This window comes from Gobius niger, assembly GCF_951799975.1.
Source record: "Gobius niger genome assembly, chromosome: 23".
Classification (NCBI taxonomy): Eukaryota; Metazoa; Chordata; class Actinopteri; order Gobiiformes; family Gobiidae; genus Gobius; species Gobius niger.
The window spans coordinates 10,806,721-10,824,537 of record NC_136874.1 but is presented as its reverse complement, the minus strand read 5'-3'; the positions used below and the strand labels follow the sequence as shown (position 1 = coordinate 10,824,537).

The 17,817-nt window shown below is 41.8% G+C and overlaps 2 protein-coding genes across 2 annotated transcripts; both read left to right on the top strand.

Annotated features, from left to right (window-relative positions):
- The first annotated feature begins 1,841 nt into the window (after positions 1–1,841).
- LOC306981848 (cystathionine beta-synthase-like) lies at positions 1,842–6,667 on the top strand. Its single transcript, XM_079581574.1, has 14 exons — positions 1,842–2,152; positions 2,450–2,556; positions 2,644–2,778; positions 2,857–2,936; positions 3,015–3,219; positions 4,229–4,320; positions 4,428–4,553; positions 4,631–4,715; positions 4,802–4,907; positions 5,018–5,095; positions 5,174–5,308; positions 5,384–5,492; positions 5,565–5,649; positions 5,984–6,667. The coding sequence occupies exons 1-14, from the start codon at positions 1,875–1,877 to the stop codon at positions 6,112–6,114; spliced, it is 1,752 nt and encodes a 583-aa protein (XP_079437700.1). The 5' UTR covers positions 1,842–1,874; the 3' UTR covers positions 6,115–6,667.
- Positions 6,668–6,899: 232 nt separating this feature from the next.
- On the top strand, positions 6,900–17,592 carry LOC306981991 (uncharacterized protein). Its single transcript, XM_079581732.1, has 11 exons — positions 6,900–7,029; positions 8,293–8,438; positions 8,536–8,617; positions 8,691–8,826; positions 8,919–9,121; positions 9,622–9,758; positions 9,827–9,968; positions 10,047–10,328; positions 10,411–14,304; positions 15,421–15,802; positions 16,467–17,592. The coding sequence occupies exons 1-11, from the start codon at positions 6,904–6,906 to the stop codon at positions 16,475–16,477; spliced, it is 5,541 nt and encodes a 1,846-aa protein (XP_079437858.1). The 5' UTR covers positions 6,900–6,903; the 3' UTR covers positions 16,478–17,592.
- The last annotated feature ends 225 nt before the right edge of the window (positions 17,593–17,817 follow it).

The following is a 17,817-nucleotide window of genomic DNA, read 5'->3' as shown; positions in this document are numbered from 1 at the left end:
ACACCATATTGAGAAAGCGCATCGTTGATTGGCACCGGAGACCAAACAGACGCCCCCGTTTCAGCCAATGAGACGCGTCCGTTTAACTTTACCCACGTACTCTCTCGACCCACGTGTCCGTCACCAAAAACTGCTGGCTTTGTCGGAAGTCTGGCACTCCGCGGTGTTGCCCTCGGCTCATGCGTGTCCGCGCTCGGGATCCTTTCTCACCGTTCGCCTTCAATAACCAGGTGAGTGGAAAGATGCTGTAGCGCTTTCATCCCGACATGAACCGTAAGTGTGGGTACGTTTAGTGGATGTGGAGCCGCGGCTAATGCGCTCGCGTCGTCACTACGAGTCTGATGCAATGATGTTCTGCGCAGTCCTGATTCACACTTCTTCTCCCAGCATCCGCGTGATTTGCATGGGGGGAACGCACCGAAATGTAAGGAAATGGCGATTAACCGTTAGTAAGCAGTTAGATTCCAGCTTTGTGCCAATCATTAAAAAAAAGGAAATGATAAAAAGGCTTCATTTCCTCATGCGTAACCAGACATCCTTATTTGTATACAGCCTGCAACCATGATATTACTATGCCGCCTATAGTCAGAATAAATGGGTGAAAAATGTGTCCGTTATCTTATGTAACTGACCACAGAGGACACGGCTCACCACTGTGTTCGCCCGTCGATGCCGGTGTCAATAAAACGAACTGGGTATAAACGTGCTAGCTTGGATGCTGTGGGACGGATACGTGCGCAGAGTCCTGTACCCTTTATGTACTGTTTGTTGACGCACATGTGCCGGTCCGTCTGCGATGACAGGTGTATTTAAAGCCTACTACTGCTGAGTTGTATGCGAGCCGTAATTAGTCATTGACCTCATGGCAGGCGGGTGAACGTGACGACCCTTCGTGTTTTCATTGTGTGTTTATAGGGCCAACATACCTGCTATTCACATTTGGCTCTTTATTAGGCCATGGCTGAGTGGGTAGTCTCTATAGCCTGTGATGTTTCACTCTTTCCATTTGCCTTTTGGCCGGGTCTGAGAGAGCATACCACTGCAGATTAGAACCCAAGGATCTAAGCAGATAAGCAGAACTCCCTTGTGAGATTATTAGTCTGGTACACTAGGCTTATATTTGTCACTTGATTCTTTCAATTAAAAAAAGGATTGAGGATTATGTAAAATATAAAAGTGCCGTTGATCCTTTTGGCCCCTTACATGACTAGTGTGCCATAAAGGATCATGTTGCCCCCAGTTTCACATACTTGCCATTATGGCCTGACTCTGGCCCCTAATGAGTAACCTATGTAGACTTAGTGTACAGGGGCTCGAAATGTAAATATTGTGTGTGTGGAGGGTTCCTTCAAGCTACACAGATTTCAAATGAGGGGCTGCTTTTAGTGGCTCCTCTTTTTACTTTGCATTAGTGAAGCTTCATTTAACGAACTTGCCCTGTGCAAATATCCGGCAATATCCTGACTCATCTCCCTTTATAGGGCCAGACCTCCGCTCACTTCATCTCAACCTTTTAAAAATAATCACATTTGTTTTATTGGCAATTAACTTAGCACAACATTAGTGTTGAAGATAAGAAACCCACTATCTGGCTTCCTTCTTCCGTGTGACTTTTATTGCAGTTTTGAAAATGTGCTTTAGATAGGAATGATGCAATGTTTCTCATGTCTCATGTTCGCCATTGTAGTTCTCCTTTTGAGTCTATAGCTCGCTCTATCATCATGACTGCACAAAAGATTCCAAACACTCCTTAATGACTCAAGGGTGTTGCACTTTTTGCCGTTATCATGTTTGTTTTAATAAGCATGACTCAGCTCAAACAGGAACACCAACTTGTATTTAACTGTTGTTTTGATTGTGTCTCAGGTAAAATCATGCCATCAGTTCCTTTGTCCAAAGAGAGCCCAGTTCATGGTGCAGTGTGCCCACACGCGGCCAAGATCCTGAACGGAGAAACCAAGCCTTTCCCAGTCAACGGTGTGACCAAATCCTCGCACGACCCGTCTGACAAAGAGGAAACCAATGGGAAGATCCAAATCAACACAAAGAACGTTGTTGTGGAGAGGAAATGGATCCGCCCTGACCTCCCCAGCCGCTGCACCTGGAGCCTTGGAGGCTCAGGAGCCAACTCTCCTCACACTCATGTCCCGAAGTGAGTTAAACCATGACACAAGTTCTTACCATTTTATTACTTAAATCTATGGCTGCAGAATCATGGCAAAAAAGCAACAACTATTGGCAATTTTTACTGACAACAATTGCAAGTAATCAAGGTCAAGGTCAAGGTTTATTTATGTAGCACATTTTAAAAACAGAGTACTGCCCCAAGGTGCTTTTCCATATTGAGTGCAAAAATACAGACACACACGAGTACTGCAGCATAATCAAAATTGTCATTATATTTGTATTTTTTTGCTTCTGTAAAACAAGTTTGTTCTACTGTTTTCAGAGCCCCTAATCCATCTATTCTTCCAAATATTCTCCACCGCATTGGAGACACTCCCCTTGTGCGCATCAACAAGATCCCCAAAGCTTTTGGACTCAAATGTGAACTATGTGAGTCATCACTCTCTGGCCTAGTTCAAACAGTAAACAATACCTCAACATGTTTTCTCTTGTAATGCTGTTTATTATCACGCTCAGTGGCAAAGTGTGAGTTCTTCAACGCGGGAGGCAGTGTGAAGGACAGGATAAGCCTGCGCATGGTGGAGGATGCAGAGAGAGCTGGGACTCTTAAGCCCGGAGACACCATTATTGAGCCAACTTCTGGAAATACAGGTATTTGACTGTGGGAAGTCTGCCAGCATTTTTGCACGACAATGTTGTAAAACTTGTTTTTTTTTTTTCATAAAAAAGGAATTGGGTTGGCTCTGGCTGCAGCTGTGAAAGGATACCGTTGCATCATTGTCATGCCTGAAAAAATGAGCATGGAGAAGGTCAGGATTCATTTAAGATTTGCTGCGTCACATGTTCACAATTTGAACCACAAGTCAATAATCACGGTCTCTTTCCAGGTGGATGTTTTGAGAGCTCTTGGGGCTGAAATCGTCCGCACACCCACCAGCGCCCGTTTTGACTCGCCGGAGTCTCACGTGGGCGTGGCCTGGCGTCTGAAGAATGAGATCCCAAACTCACACATCCTTGACCAGTACCGTAACGCCAGCAACCCACTGGCGCACTACGACACCACCGCTGAGGAGATCCTGGCTCAGTGCGATGGTATGTACTGAGGAACCAGGGCCCAGAGGAGGGTTTTAATAGTTAAAGTTTCCTTTTCCTTTTTTAAATTTATTTATTGTCTTCCATCAGGCGAAAATAGTGACAAAAACCTCAGGGCTTTCGCCGAATTAATTATGCATATTAGCTGCGAGCATTTGCAGACTTACACATGACTTTGACATGGTTCTAGTAAAAATGTATGGGATGGCCCGTTCCAGACTATTCAAGCCTTTTTAGAACAACATATAAACTGTAGCCGATACTTACAGGATTCAAATATGATGAAACCAATCAGGCTGCAGCATCGCCTTCATAAAGTGGTCACATCTATGGAATACAAAGGCAAAAGGCAACACATCATGTCATGAATTTTTTTATATAAATATGCCTATGCCCTAATGCCTACTTTTAAAGTCTTTATACCAGTTTTTATACCAAGCAAACATTGCTGCCTGTGTCCCCAGTGCAGCCTTTGTGATATCAATAGGGTCTACGTAAAACTAATCATTTCAATAGGCCTACAAAGAATTTTCCACTACCAATTTAAACATCTGTATATCACAATTAGGGTCTACTTTGATGTTTTTTGGGGCTACAGCCAATCCAGATGACATTTAAAGGCAGACATTCACACGATAAACAAACTACACACTAAGTTTACAGGATCTAAGTGCAGTTTGTGTAACAAAGTTACAATGGAAAAAAAAACAGATTGTCACTGAAATAAACCAGTCAGTGTGTTTAGGGAGTATTAGTTTCCCTACATTTTTTCCTGTTATTTTGCAGTTTAAGTCGGTAAAAGTTATAAAGTATACCTAGGATTTTATGGACATTTGAAACGGCTCAACTATGACTGAAAGATGGAATGAACCTGTATTTTATGTATAGGGTTTCAAAAAAACAATGTAAACGGTTTATCGTTTTTCCACAACATTTTTCCCAACATATTTTGGGAGCCCACTGCAGATGACAATACTCTAATATATCTCTGCTCTTCTTGACGATACAGGTAAAGTGGACATGCTGGTTGCTGGTGCAGGGACTGGCGGGACCATTACAGGCATTGCACGTAAACTGAAGGAACGCTGCCCCGATATCAAAGTATGTTGCCTCTCGCCACACTTGATATCTGATATCATATCACTGTCCATGAGCAGTGAGAGGCCTTCTGTTCAGTCTGTGTGAAGTATGGTTTCTTTTCTTTACAGATCGTTGGTGTTGACCCAGAGGGCTCTATTCTCGCTGAGCCAGATGAGCTTAACAAAACCGACAAAACGCAGTATGAGGTGGAGGGCATTGGGTACGACTTTATCCCCACAGTGCTGGACAGATCTGTGAGTAAAAAAAAAGAAGCACATTTCTCTTTACTGTTGTTTCTACATTGTTTCACATGTCGTTGTTTTTTCCTCAGGTTATCGACATGTGGTACAAGTCCAATGATGAGGAGTCCTTTAACATGTCCCGTATGCTTATTAGAGAAGAGGGATTGCTTTGCGGTAAATGCCATGCTCCAATTTCTCAATTAATGCCTCTTTTCAGTAATGTAATCCAAAACTTTTCACCTTTTCAAATCCTATTACAGGAGGCAGCTCAGGCACAGCTATGGCTGCAGCCGTGAATGTTGCCAAAGAACTGAAAGAAGGCCAGCGCTGTGTCGTGATCTTGCCAGACTCCATCCGAAACTACATGTAAGATAATCCGTTACAAAACTAAAAATAGTTTAAAGTCACTTAAACAAATGGCAGCTCGAGGACTGGAAGTGCAAAAGGGAATAATTTATGACTTTTTTCCCCTCCAGGTCCAAGTTTCTGAATGACAAGTGGATGGTTCAGAAGGGCTTCCTAAGTGAGGAAGACTTGATGGTGAAAAAACCTTGGTACGTCTTGAATAGTGCCAGTGTTTTTTAGTTTGCAAATTATAATGTGGGCCTAACAGAATACTTGTTCCTTTTTAGGTGGTGGAACTTGAAGCTCCAGGGCCTGAATTTGTCAGCTCCACTTACTGTTTTGTCAAGTGTCACCTGCCAAAAGACCATTAAAATTCTCAAAGACAAAGGATTTGACCAAGCCCCCGTTGTGGATGAGGCAGGGTAAGTGTTTTGAAAAATGATTAAAATAAGAACATGCTTTATTGCTTGTATTTACGTATCATTCTCTTTCTGCAGGTTGATCCTCGGGATGGTGACTTTGGGAAACATGCTGGCCTCCATTCTGGCAGGCAAAATCAAGATCTCCGACCCAGTCAGCAAAGTGCTCTACAAACAGTTTAAACAGGTAACAATGAATAAAAACTAACAAGGCACATCATGTAAGTACTTTCTAAACCTTTTACCTAAACATTTTTAGGTTCGTCTGACTGACAACTTGGGGAAAGTATCACGCATACTGGAGACTGACCACTTCGCCCTTGTGGTGCATGAACAGATCCAATGTAAGTGCAGGCATGAAAAATACTTCAGACTTTGAGAGACTTTGGCGCCTCCTAGAGGATAAATAATACATTTCAAATGGCCTCAACAGGAAAGAGCTTGACAAAATAATCCTTTAACATTAACTCACAGACTGAATCTTCATTTAAAAAAAATGCATTTATATAGGTTAAATAGAAACCACTTTCACATTTACAATCTCATTTGAATTACCCACATTCACTTTTTACATTCACCGAGAAAATGGAATGGAAGCTCATTTGTATAGAGTTGCAAACAAACAAAAAAAGCCTCATATTGTCCTTTTTTAATTTCCGTGTATTTACCTGCTTTCAGACTTGACAGACGGCTCCCCCACTTTGAAGCAGATGGTTTTTGGTGTGGTCACGGCTGTGGATCTGCTGAACTTTGTCACGTACCGGGAAAGAAGAGAGCGCTCCATGTCAGAATCCACTGATGAGATGTGAAAGGCGGCAAAGCGACGTGTATAGTTTTTTGTTATAAACATGCTAGTAGTTTAGAAGACTTTGGCAATACATTTTAAAGACATTTTCATTGAGCATTTATGACATTTTTGATCGCTTCTCATGTTAAATATGTGCATTATAAAGTCAGAATAATTAAGAGTCTTTTATTTACTCAGAACTCCTGTGGAAATGTAGAGCATTGTTTACTTTGAAGGTTACTTGTTACTCATTTCATCAGCTTCGGGTTTCAGGAAAATCAAACCACGGTCTGGATAGTACATGATTGTTCATTGTGGCCTTGTGTATCCTTAAAACATAATGTCTTATTTTGTTACATGAGTTATGTGAGCTTTTGCTGTACATAGGCATATTATTTTCTTATTATTTTCCTGCATTTCCTGTCTGTATATGTACACTTGTGTGTGACTCGGGTGGCATGCGGCCAGTGGGTTTTCTTTTATTTAATCTTGAAGATGGATCGGTTTTAATGCATTGTTTTCTTTGAATGAATGTATAGAATAAAAGTTAATGAAATAAAGTTTCTCTTAAGGTCTTAATCTGTGAATGCATCTTTCGCCTGCAGACATGCACTCACACATATATATATATACACAGGCACATTTGCATTGTCAGGCTACATGTTTACCTGCCCTTTGTAACATTACATCAGGACACTGTGGGTACTGTAGCCAACATGTGCACTGGCCAATCGGTGTTGTCAATGCAAATGTGCCGTGGCGATCAGGTGGCAGTGTTGTGCGCTGCTACGAGCGGGGCTAGACAGCCAGTATGGCGGAGCAGAGCAGTGTGTACGACTTGAGGGAGCTGGAAAAACAATTGCAGAGTTTGGTCAGCAGTTTCACTCAGAATGAACTGCACGCCGATAGCAAACCTTTCTGTTCGAGTTTTTGCAAGGTAAGAAATGAAATGTTAGAACAGTGACAGCGTGGTGGTCGTAAATGAGAGTATATTATTGTTAGCTACTCCCCTCCCCCAGAACACACAAGATAGCTACTATTAGCCGTGTGTTGGCTTACAAGTATCCTTAGTTTTGCTTTATGTTCAAAACTGCAACACGGCAACGATTCAATAGGGGTTTGTGTCGCAGATGAATTCGTATTCAGGCAAAGTTGATATTGCGTACTTGTGAATAACTATTTAAACTGTCAAAAAGATGGCTATGCAGCTAGCTAGCAAGCTAACAGTCACAGAGTCTGGTCTCCAAAATCCAACAAGCTAGCAATTTGTCTCCAAGTTATATTCAGTAACTGGTCCCACACTTAAAACATAAATGACCGAATCATTTAGTTGTGCATAGTGTTGAATCAATATGTATCTAGTTAATCTACAATTACTTGGTCGTCTCACAAGGGAAATAGTTTTTCTTTTGTAGTAAGTTGTTCAGCATAGTCTGACTTTACCTCGAATAATCACATTGATAAAGGTTACAAGGCCTTATATCTCAGGCCTTGTACCTGGTGAACCCAAGTCACTGAGAGACTGATGTGGGCACTGTGCAAGCTCACAATGATGTGACAGGTTGTTGTACAAAACAGTAAATATGTCTGAGTGTGGAGGCTGTAACCTGTTGGCCTGAGTGGTACAAATTATACAATTGTAGTTTTATTTGATGACATGTGAAGGTGACCCTTTACCCCCATTGCTTGTTGCAGTCACTGAAATAATGTGGCTTTTGTGACAATCAAGACAACTGGTTTAATGGTCAGTCGGTGTGCCATCTGTTTTGTGTTTGAACAAGATAATGTAATGCGTCAAAGTGATTAAAGCAAATGTCCATAATTTAAATTACAGAACTACTTAACTCTTCAAATTGCTTATTCCTTGAAGGAGACAGGCTTGATTGATTGCACAGAAAAACATGGAGGGAGCAGAGACTTGCTGTCGATTTCACCAGGGAAGTCCCACTGACATTTTAGAATAATTCTGGGGGCATTAGTTTAGTCCATGTTTTTAGTGGTAGGAAAAGTGGAGCATCTGGAAACATACACAGACACTGGGACACTCCCCACCGACGTCAACCCCAGGTCCGAACTGAGGACCTTCTTACTGTGAGGCGAGAGTGTTCACCGCTGTGCCACTCTGCCCTCTGCATAAGCGCAGCTGTATCATCACAGGGCTGTCACCATTCAAATTCTGTGTTATCCTCTTTATCTTCAGTTGGTGGAATTGTATGCGTCACATTGGAAGGTGCCACTGCCGCAGCTGAAAGTCCTGGAGGGGGCCCTTTGCTGCTTCGCTAAAGCCTCTGCTTTCTTCACAGTGGACTGTGATTATGTGCTCCGTACACTCAGTAGCCTTGCCTTGTGAGTGCTTCCACAAAGCATCCTGTTTAAAATACTTAAAAACGCAATTGTATTATTATAGTTGTTAATATATGGTGTTGTTATTTTTCTTTTGCAGAAGTATTTTTGAGTTACTTCTTTTCTTTGACCAGAAGGACTTCACTGAAAATCCTTTAAGGAAAATCACAGTTACATTCCAGGTAAATAACTCTCCATAATCCTACACTAAGCGTTAAAACACTGTTCTTTACGTCTTTCTGTTTTTATTTTCAGAAATGTTGTTCGTCCCTTGCAAGGTTTCAGAATGTTCACTTGCATCAGGTGGAGCGGTTGCTCCGAGCTGGTGGGCCTTGGGTCAGCCAAACTTTACATGCCATTCTCAGTGAATCTACTTTACCTCAAACCGAAGGTAAAGCTCACTACAGTTCTATTCTCACAGAACTTGCTGTAATAATGAAGCATTCTTCTATGTTTGTCTTATTCTTTCTGATTATCAAATAGTGGAAGGATGCATTAGCTCTGAGCCACTCGTTTTCTTAGAGTTGAGGGTGCGCTACCTTCTGACCTGTGAGCGGCTCCCTGAGGCCCAGGCTTTGGCTAAATGTTGTGCTCAGCATCCCACTGTTGGCCAGCACTTGTTCTTCTTCCAGTTCTACCTCACCGGACTTTACAAAACGGCACAACTTGAACGCCTGCTCGATGAGGTTAGTAAACTGTTTCTATTCTTGAAGGCGATGATGACAGAAAAATCAAGCTGTACAGTACACCACACCACAGTACATTTGGCTGTAGTGAAGGTGTGGCTGTGACCTGTTGGGCTGAGAAGCAATATTTCAATGTTAGTGTTTTATTTTACAATTATTTGTGAAGATAATGCCTTCAGTTACAGTAATAATGTGGCTTTTGTGACAATCAAGGCAACTGGTTTAATGGGTTTGCCATCTGTTTTGTGTTTGAACAAGATAATGTAATGCATCATAGAGATTAAAAGCAAATGTTGTCCATAATTCAAATTACACAACTAATTAACTCTTCAAATTGCGTATTCCTTGAAGGAGACAGGCTTTAAACGGGGAAGTCCCACTGAGATGTTTTAATAATTAGTTTTGGTACATGTTTTTAGTGGTAGGAAAAGTGGAGCATCTGGAAACCTGCAGACACTGGGAGAATGTTGTCAGTGCATTAATTGTTCTCTGTTTGTCAGGTGGCGGATTTCAGTGGGAAAGATGCAGTGAACTTCATCTGTAGTTTGGAGAGTGAAGAAAATGATGATCTACTGCTGGGTCTCAGCAGAGTTTTTCTCTTCCAACAGCTACGTAAAGGAGACATGCACTTTCTTTGGTATGAGAGGAGGTTAAATACTTTTTTGTTTATGAATTTTATTTAAAACATTTCATTATGTTATGCAGTGACTTGGTCTGTCTATGGGGAAGACTTCACAACCGATTGAAAACGTCAAAAGAAGCTTTCCTTAAGGAGTGTGAACAACTGATCCTGTCTGCCACTAATGTCAATGCCATCTTTCCATTCATTAGAGCCATAACACACGAGGTGAGCTGTTATAGAGAGAAAATGTTTGTCACTCACTGATTTAGATTTTTTTTTTTAAACTTTCACATCTTTTTTTAGCTGAGTGAAGATGGTGTGCAGTTTTGTATGGAGCTTTGTGCTAATGCCTTGCGCTCATGTGCACCTTGCGATGTCATCACCAAGTCTCTGATTTACAAAACGATGGCGAGCCTCGTGCCCAACGACCTGGAGATCTGCCGGGCCTGTGCTCTGCTCGTCTTCTTTCTGGAGCGCTCTGTTGAGGCCTATAAGATGGTCTACATTCTGTATATGTATCCGGATCAGGAATATCATGTAGACTGCTGCACTATTGGAAATCGTGTTCGCTTTGAAACGCTGCAGGTAAGAAACGTTCATATCATCCAGATGCGGAAATGTCAGTGTGATTCTTATATAGTTGTGTTTTCTTTTGTCTGTTTTTTAGACTCTGAAGAAGGATTTGTATTTTGACCCAGAGTTTTTGAACCTCATTGCTTTACGGACAAACTGCTTGAAACTGATGAATGAGAAAGTTTTGAGTGCAGCCCTGGAAGAAATAATGGAAGAAAAGTGGGTTCCTAGTTATTGTCTCAGAGAGATAAAATCATCATCAAGCAGATCAAAATTCACCAGAAATAATGGACTGAACAAAGAACATACACTTAAAGGACACAGACAAAATCACAAGGACGCTGTTAATAAAGCACCTGCAAGGAAAGCAGGAAGGCCAAGGTTAAATAAAAACCTCCCTCTGAATAACAAAGGAAACCAAGGTTCAAGGCGATGGAAGAACGTGTCCTCAGAACCAACAAGGCGCTCCACGTTTTGGCAAATGGACCGAATGCACTGCAATAGAGCTTTGGATTCTCGTGAAAACAGGCGAACTACGAGGCTTTCTGAGAGAGTCCCAGCCAAACGAATGATTCGGACACCAAAATGGCTTCTGGAAGACTCTGGAACTTTAGAGAAAAATGCTTCCCTAGCTGCGAAAAGGCAGTATCCAAGCTTTCCTTACTTGCCTCTTAGAAAAAGAAGGGTCAAAAACAACACAAAGTCTGACGAAAAGCTGAAAGAAAATCAAATTTATAACATAAAACAAGAAAACGAAGTGCCGCTAGATTCTCAAACTGCCTCTGCTGCTCCACAAGTGGTTCTGGAACTGTCTTTACCAGATAATGAACTGCTAGGTTCCTTTACAGATGAACCCCACAACAGACACAGAGGCCTTCCCCAGAGGTTGTTTTACAAGCCCACTCTCAAAGTCCCCTCTAAAACTGAGCCGGAGAAAGCCAGCTTTCAAAAGGAGGTGATACTGAAAGCACAAGACGCAGCCTCATTCATTCGAATGCTGCATTGTTACGGCAAGAGACCAAAAGGTAGAAAGAAGGGGACACATTCTCAAGCCTCGTCTTCAACCACAACACGCTCCTCAGATCAATTGGATGCTTCAAACACCAAGGAGCAGCTCAATGACAAACCTGCAGTAGAGATGAAAGTCACCATCTCCTCACAAACACATCCAGTGACAGATACAATTCTTAGAAGTTCCACAGAAAAACTAAATGAAAAAGATGCTGTAACGAAAGATACAGATACTGTCATTGAACCTAAAGTCACACGGGCAGCCTCCTTGGTCTCAGCAATCGCAGAGTCCGCAGTGGAGATGGAAGTCAAAGTGGCCACGCAGAAAAACAGATACTCCACCAGATTAGAGAAAACCCAAAACATAGAACATGTTCCAAGCACAGTCTCAGAGAAGACGACATCAGAAAACGATAACGACCACATTGATGCTAAACTTCCTCCCATTTCTGCCAATGAGGAGTCAAAACCTCAGGAACCTGTTACGAATGGGGAAGTCTTTGTGAATGTAACACCAAACCAAGAAGACGACTTGACAAATAATCAAGAACCATTTAGCAAACCTGCTGTGGAGGAGCCCAAGGCTGAGGCAGTACATATTGATGTAGAGACACCAATGGACAATTTGAACAACTTGCCTTCTGTAACAGAAAAGACGGAGAGCAAAACAGAAACGCCCAAAAGCATGGACAAGCAAGCAGACACCGTTACAGATACGACTGACCCTGTCATGTCTAAAGTTGAGAAAGATTATTCAAAGCCTTTGCTAACATCCTCTCCTCCATCCAATTCTGCTTGTGAAGACGACGGTTTTGATCCAATGGAGCCACAACCAGAATGTGAAGAGTCCAAATTGGAATTTTGCTGCTGCTTGTGTCACAAAGATGTGAAAGGCCGTCATTTGGTTGCACACGCCATGTTTCACTATCGCAAAGATGAGTGCATGTTCTGTGGGGTGGCATTCAAGAACGACCTCAAAGCAATGATGCACTTGTCAAATCACCTGGAGAAACTCAAGAAGCTCCAAAACCCCACACCTAGCGATTCTCCAAAACAATCAAGAGCTAAAGCTAAACAGAAAACCACAGTCAAAGCCAAAACTGTGTTGAATGAAAAGAAAAGAGGCAGAGAGAAGAAACCCCTGCCGTCAGAAAGAAAATTAAGGTCTGGATACAAATTTAGAGATAGAACTAAAACAGAAGAAGGCAGTGCAAAGGACTTGAGGAATAAAGACCATGTACATAAAGTGAATGGTCATGTTGGGAAGAGGAAAAAGAGGAAAGACACTGACAGAACTGAAAACAATTTAATTACCAAAACAAGGCTTCGACGTAGAAGTATTGAAAATCATAGTAATAATGAAATGAAGTCTTTGAAAATTGAAGAGGAGGAGCCTTTGGTCAGTGAACAAAAACATGAAGAAAAGGCCACATCCAAAACACCCAAGCAAACTGATAATAACAAAAATGTCGGTCCTCGGGAGAGGTTGTGCTGCCCAGTGGATGGATGCGCCTGGTTTACTGTCAAAAAGCACGCAGCGTATTTATACCACGTCTTGGAAAACCATTCTCTTGACACAAAGCCTCTGGAATTGGCCTTTCAAGTGGCTAACAACTCGTGTAGCATTTGTAAAAGAGTATTGTACAGCTTTGAGCATTTCCAGCACCATGTAGGAAGACACAAATCCGAGCCGAGACATCCGTGTCCTCACAAGGGGTGCGCGGCCAGGTTTAAAACCACCATCGAGATGAGACGACACGCGAGAAAACACAACCCGCTGCAGGCTGTGTGCTGCCTCCCCGGCTGCCCCAAGCTCTTCATTTGTCAGTGGGCGCTCATATTGCACGAGAAAGACCACTTCTCCAAAAGATCGAAATCACGAAGCAGTGACAAGCCAAAAAGCACGCAAGAGGTTGTACACCAAGAAAAGCAAGAAGACGACGCAAAGAAGTGTGTGAAGCCCAAAGAGAAAGTTGCTCCGACCCCCACTGGTAAATCCCCCAAAGAAACTAATAAGACGCACGATTCTGCTACCCCGAAAAAGGACGTTAATGCTCAGTCCGCTGCTACAAGGCTCTTGCAAAGGTTACGAAAAAGGCAAATGATCAAGAACAATCTGTCACAGCAAATGACTCTCAAAAGGGTGTCTTCTGTGGGAAAGCCAAATTACAAATTGAAGCACTCATTACAAAGAAGGGAAAACAAAGCTAAAGTCTTGGGTAGTAAAGTGCTTCCTCCCAGAGAAGCCAAAAGCTCTCCGAACAGCAGCTGTGTCAAAAACCTAACGGTGGGAAATGAATCGAACCAAGGCAAAACCTCAGAAGTGCACAGAAAATTAAATGCTAAGAAAAACACAGATGGAAGCACAAGTAGATCAACAGGGAAAGTCAGGCCTGGAAGAGTTACAAGTACAAATGCTGGCACTACGAGGAAAATCAAGAGAAATCTGTCTCCCAGCAGTAAAGACAATTCACAAGGAAGCAACAGTAAAAGGACTAATGTTCACAGGAAATTGAAAAGGGCAGCATCAATGGACGACAGCTCTGTTAAAGAGGAAAATGCAGACGCGACTGATTGTGCGGTGATGGTCAGAGATAAAAATGACACTTTGGAAGTAATGGAGAAGGCGCAGACTCCTAACAACGCAGAGGAAGCTGAATGTCAAAATGAAGTTTGTATCATATCAAATCTCACATCTGTTGAAAATGCTCCGAAAGTACCAGTGCGAAATCAACGGAGAGCAGAAGATGGTGCTATTGTGGATACAGCACTCTCTTCCAATGCTGGTGAAACAAACATGGCGGCTGCAGTGGCTGAAGTTGATCTCACACCAGTAATTGACAATTTGGCGGAGGAGGGAAAGCCAGAGATGGAAAAAGACAACATGGTGTCCAAAACTGAAGAATGTAAGCAAGAACCTGCTGCAGAATCCTCAGAAAATGCTCCTTCGTTTGCAAATACAGATGTCGTGAATCAAGTGACGCCTGAAGAAGATTTAAACATGGTTTCCTCATCAAATGCCCCCTGTAATGCACATTTAATTACAGCTATAGAATTGAATGTTTCATCGCCACAATATGCTGAGAGAGAGATTGTGACCATTGATCATGTTTTTGAGTCAACTGATACAACTGTGGTCCAAAACGATAGAGCAGATGAAGTTGAAAATTCAGTAGAAATGGCAGATTGGCCTACGTCAGCAGCAGATAATGATTGCGCATTTGAAAACGCAATGCAATTAACAAACACAGGGTATCTTGCAGCAGAAGATGCTTTTATATTGGAGAAGTTGGAGAGCACAGACTTGACCGCAAACACCTCACAGACAGAACAGTTTGAGCCCAAAGATTCAGAGATAACAGAAGAAACGGGCTTTGAATCTGCTCCCGTCAAGGCGGAAAGTAGCTTGAGTGGGACTTCAGAGCCTGCAGTGGCACAGAAGCGATTTCGACCAAAGTTCTGCAACAAAAATGACATTTTATCTGCGCTAAAAACGTTGGTCACATCTAAAAATGACAAAGTAAAATCTAAGAAGGTGGCCAGAAGCAGTGCTACAAAAAGGAAAAATGAATTTATCAAAACACTGACGTCTAAAAAGTTCAAATCTGGGATACAAGCGCAGGACAATGTTGTGGCTTCAGTTGATATAAGTTCAGCCGGTGAGGAAAAGAAAGCAATGGAAGCCACAGATTCTGCACCTGTCTCAGCGTTATCCAATGTAAACATAACTTCTAAAGCAAAAGAAGGGAGAGTGAGAAAAGTCAGAAATAAATCTCAATCGACAAGTAAAAAGGATGTTGTGAAAAAGCTAAGAACAGTTCAAAACAAAATTCTGAAGAAACCAAGAGCTGCCAGTAAAAATGTGGTTGACAAGAGCAGTAAGAAAACAAAGAGGGACAAGTCTGAAGCTAAAAGGGCTAAACCAAAATCAAGAGGCTGTAAAATTGAGGCAAAGGCAGCGACTAAACTTGACACACCCCATCCAGAGGTGTCGAATGAAGTCACTAGTCAGTCCATGCAAACTGAAGACAACCAAGCAAGTAATGAGCAGGATCATAACAGAGAAGATGACGGTATTAATATGAAAATGCAGGTAGACAATGGTGCAACAAAAGCTGAAATGAAGCCTCTCGATGCGACCTGCTTAAAACAAAGAGGCGCATATGACCTGGTGCCAGAGGATGAGGAAAATCCCCTGGCTACATTTGAAAAAGCCTTGAACGAGTACAAGAAGAGGCCCTACATGCGTCTTCCAGCCACCGCTTACCTCGAAGAGAAGTTTACCGTCATGCCCAAACGCCGGAAAGACATGTCCATGTTCTTTGGGTCGTCCCGAAAAATCCAAACCACTCCACAACCACAACAAAGACATCGCTGTGCCAACTGCTTTGGCACCTTCAGCAGCGAGGAGGAACTGCAGTGGCACCTCCAGCAGAAGTGCTCCAGCCTCTTTGGCTTTGAATCGGATGAGGAAGGTGAGTGAGCATATTTGGTACTAAATGGAAATGGATTTTGTAAATTTTTACTACTGGTTATTTATGCTATATAATGCAGTTTTTATGCTATATAATGCCGTTTTTCCTGCTTTGCTGGTGAGATTAAGGCAGTGAGATTAGGAGGGCAGATGATGGACTCGCTAGACCAGGTGGGATAATAGCCCCTTCTCCATAGGACCGGACCAGTTCGGTTCACTTGAGACCGGTTCATTTGGGGAGGGCCAGCCCCCGCAAGCTGGCGTTTCAAAATTGGCAATTTTGCATTTACAAAAATATATTTGTGAACAGCAATAGGAAAAAATGATATGTAAATGTTTTCCAAAGCAAATAAATTAAACAGTCTAATGTAGCCTTTATTTGTTTCCCCCAAGAGTGGAGCGGTTCACTTTTGGCTGTGAAAACACCCACAAAATACTCTGGTCTGTTCCGGTCCGCTCCCATGAAAGGCCCCTATAGATAACAAAAGGCTATCTTTATTTTTACGGTTAGAAAAGCTGAGAAGAGAAGAATTTACAACAATATTTTACTTTTAAAAGTCAGACCAATATGATCTGCCTTAATATTATTTCACATTCACTTTATGTATAACCTAGATCATAATCACAATGTGGAAGATGTTAAGTCTGTTTTGTTTTCTCCTTAGGAACCAGTTGAATATCTTCAGAAAACAATGGGACTTCTGTTTGCATGCAGATTGGCCTTCCTGCATAAACTCTTCCTTTGGAGATCATTGATGATCACTATGTTTGATACTTAAAAGGCAGAAGAGACTGCAAAAATTGCTGTTCAAGTTTTGTTTTTTTGGCGGTATGTGCCTATAACCTAAGGCTCAGATACAGCTGAAGACCTGACTGAGCCGACCTGTGAGAGACTACTGAGCTGAGCTCCTGTCAGTGAGCCAATAGGGAGTATTGAAGTGCCTGCTCTGGACATACCGCTGCCTAGCAGCTTCATTGGGATTTAAAATGAAGCGTTATGGCTTTAAAACTGGACTAAAGCTGTGAAACAAGAGACTGGCCCAAGAAAACGTCCCTGCTATCACTGGGATTTCTATTTTTGCATCTGTAAGCCATACATTTATTCTATTGTTTTGCTTTTTTGCACACGCTTTGTTCCTGATTCTGTCATGTAGGCATTATGCATGTGTGTTATTCCTAAAGTTCAGTATTTACAATTTAAGGTCTCAACACTTGGCTCATCAGTTGTATCTTCTACACAAAGGTTCCATGTACATGTTTTTATTAATACTTGTATATTTTTGCAGTGGCCTTGGGTTTAAGTAGGTCCAAGCTACATATTCCCTTTTTGTCATATTGACCAGTAGAGGGCAGACATCACATTTGCTTACAGTTGGTCTGCTTTTTAAATCTAATACATCTTTATTATTGCTGTAAGGTATTGATCATGCATGTATCAATGATTTTTCTGTAGCAATAACCAACACACTCAAATGTGCTACACGCTTTTTTGCTAAATTCAGTTCTTTCATAACTGGAGCAGCTCTTTGTAATTATATATTTCTCTCATATGTCCAAGACCATAAGATCTAGTGATATACTGACGTGGCTATCTCAAGACGCCATATTTTGTAAGTATTCCTGGGGGGCAGCAGGTTGTATTTATGTTTAAAATTTTATCTTTTGTAAATATTTGGAGAGTTTTAATAGCTGGCACTGAAAAAGTGTAGGCTTTGGGTTATATTTTCATCTTTAAATCTAAAAATAAAACCTGTTTGAAATGTCATTTTTCCCATTGTACGCTAGACACAAGGCAACTGAATGTTTAACTGAATTGGCCTTAAACTTTGTCTCTACATGTAGTGATTGTTTTTATATGTCAATTTTGAAGAGGCAAAAACCCCAGCTGCACTCAAAAACTCTTGGTATTTATGCCCTGTGGCTCGACGCAGAGCACGCCTAAACCTAATATTGATGTGTATTGGAAGAATCTGCATGTCAGGGTTGTATAATGCAGAATTTCATGTTCATAATTCA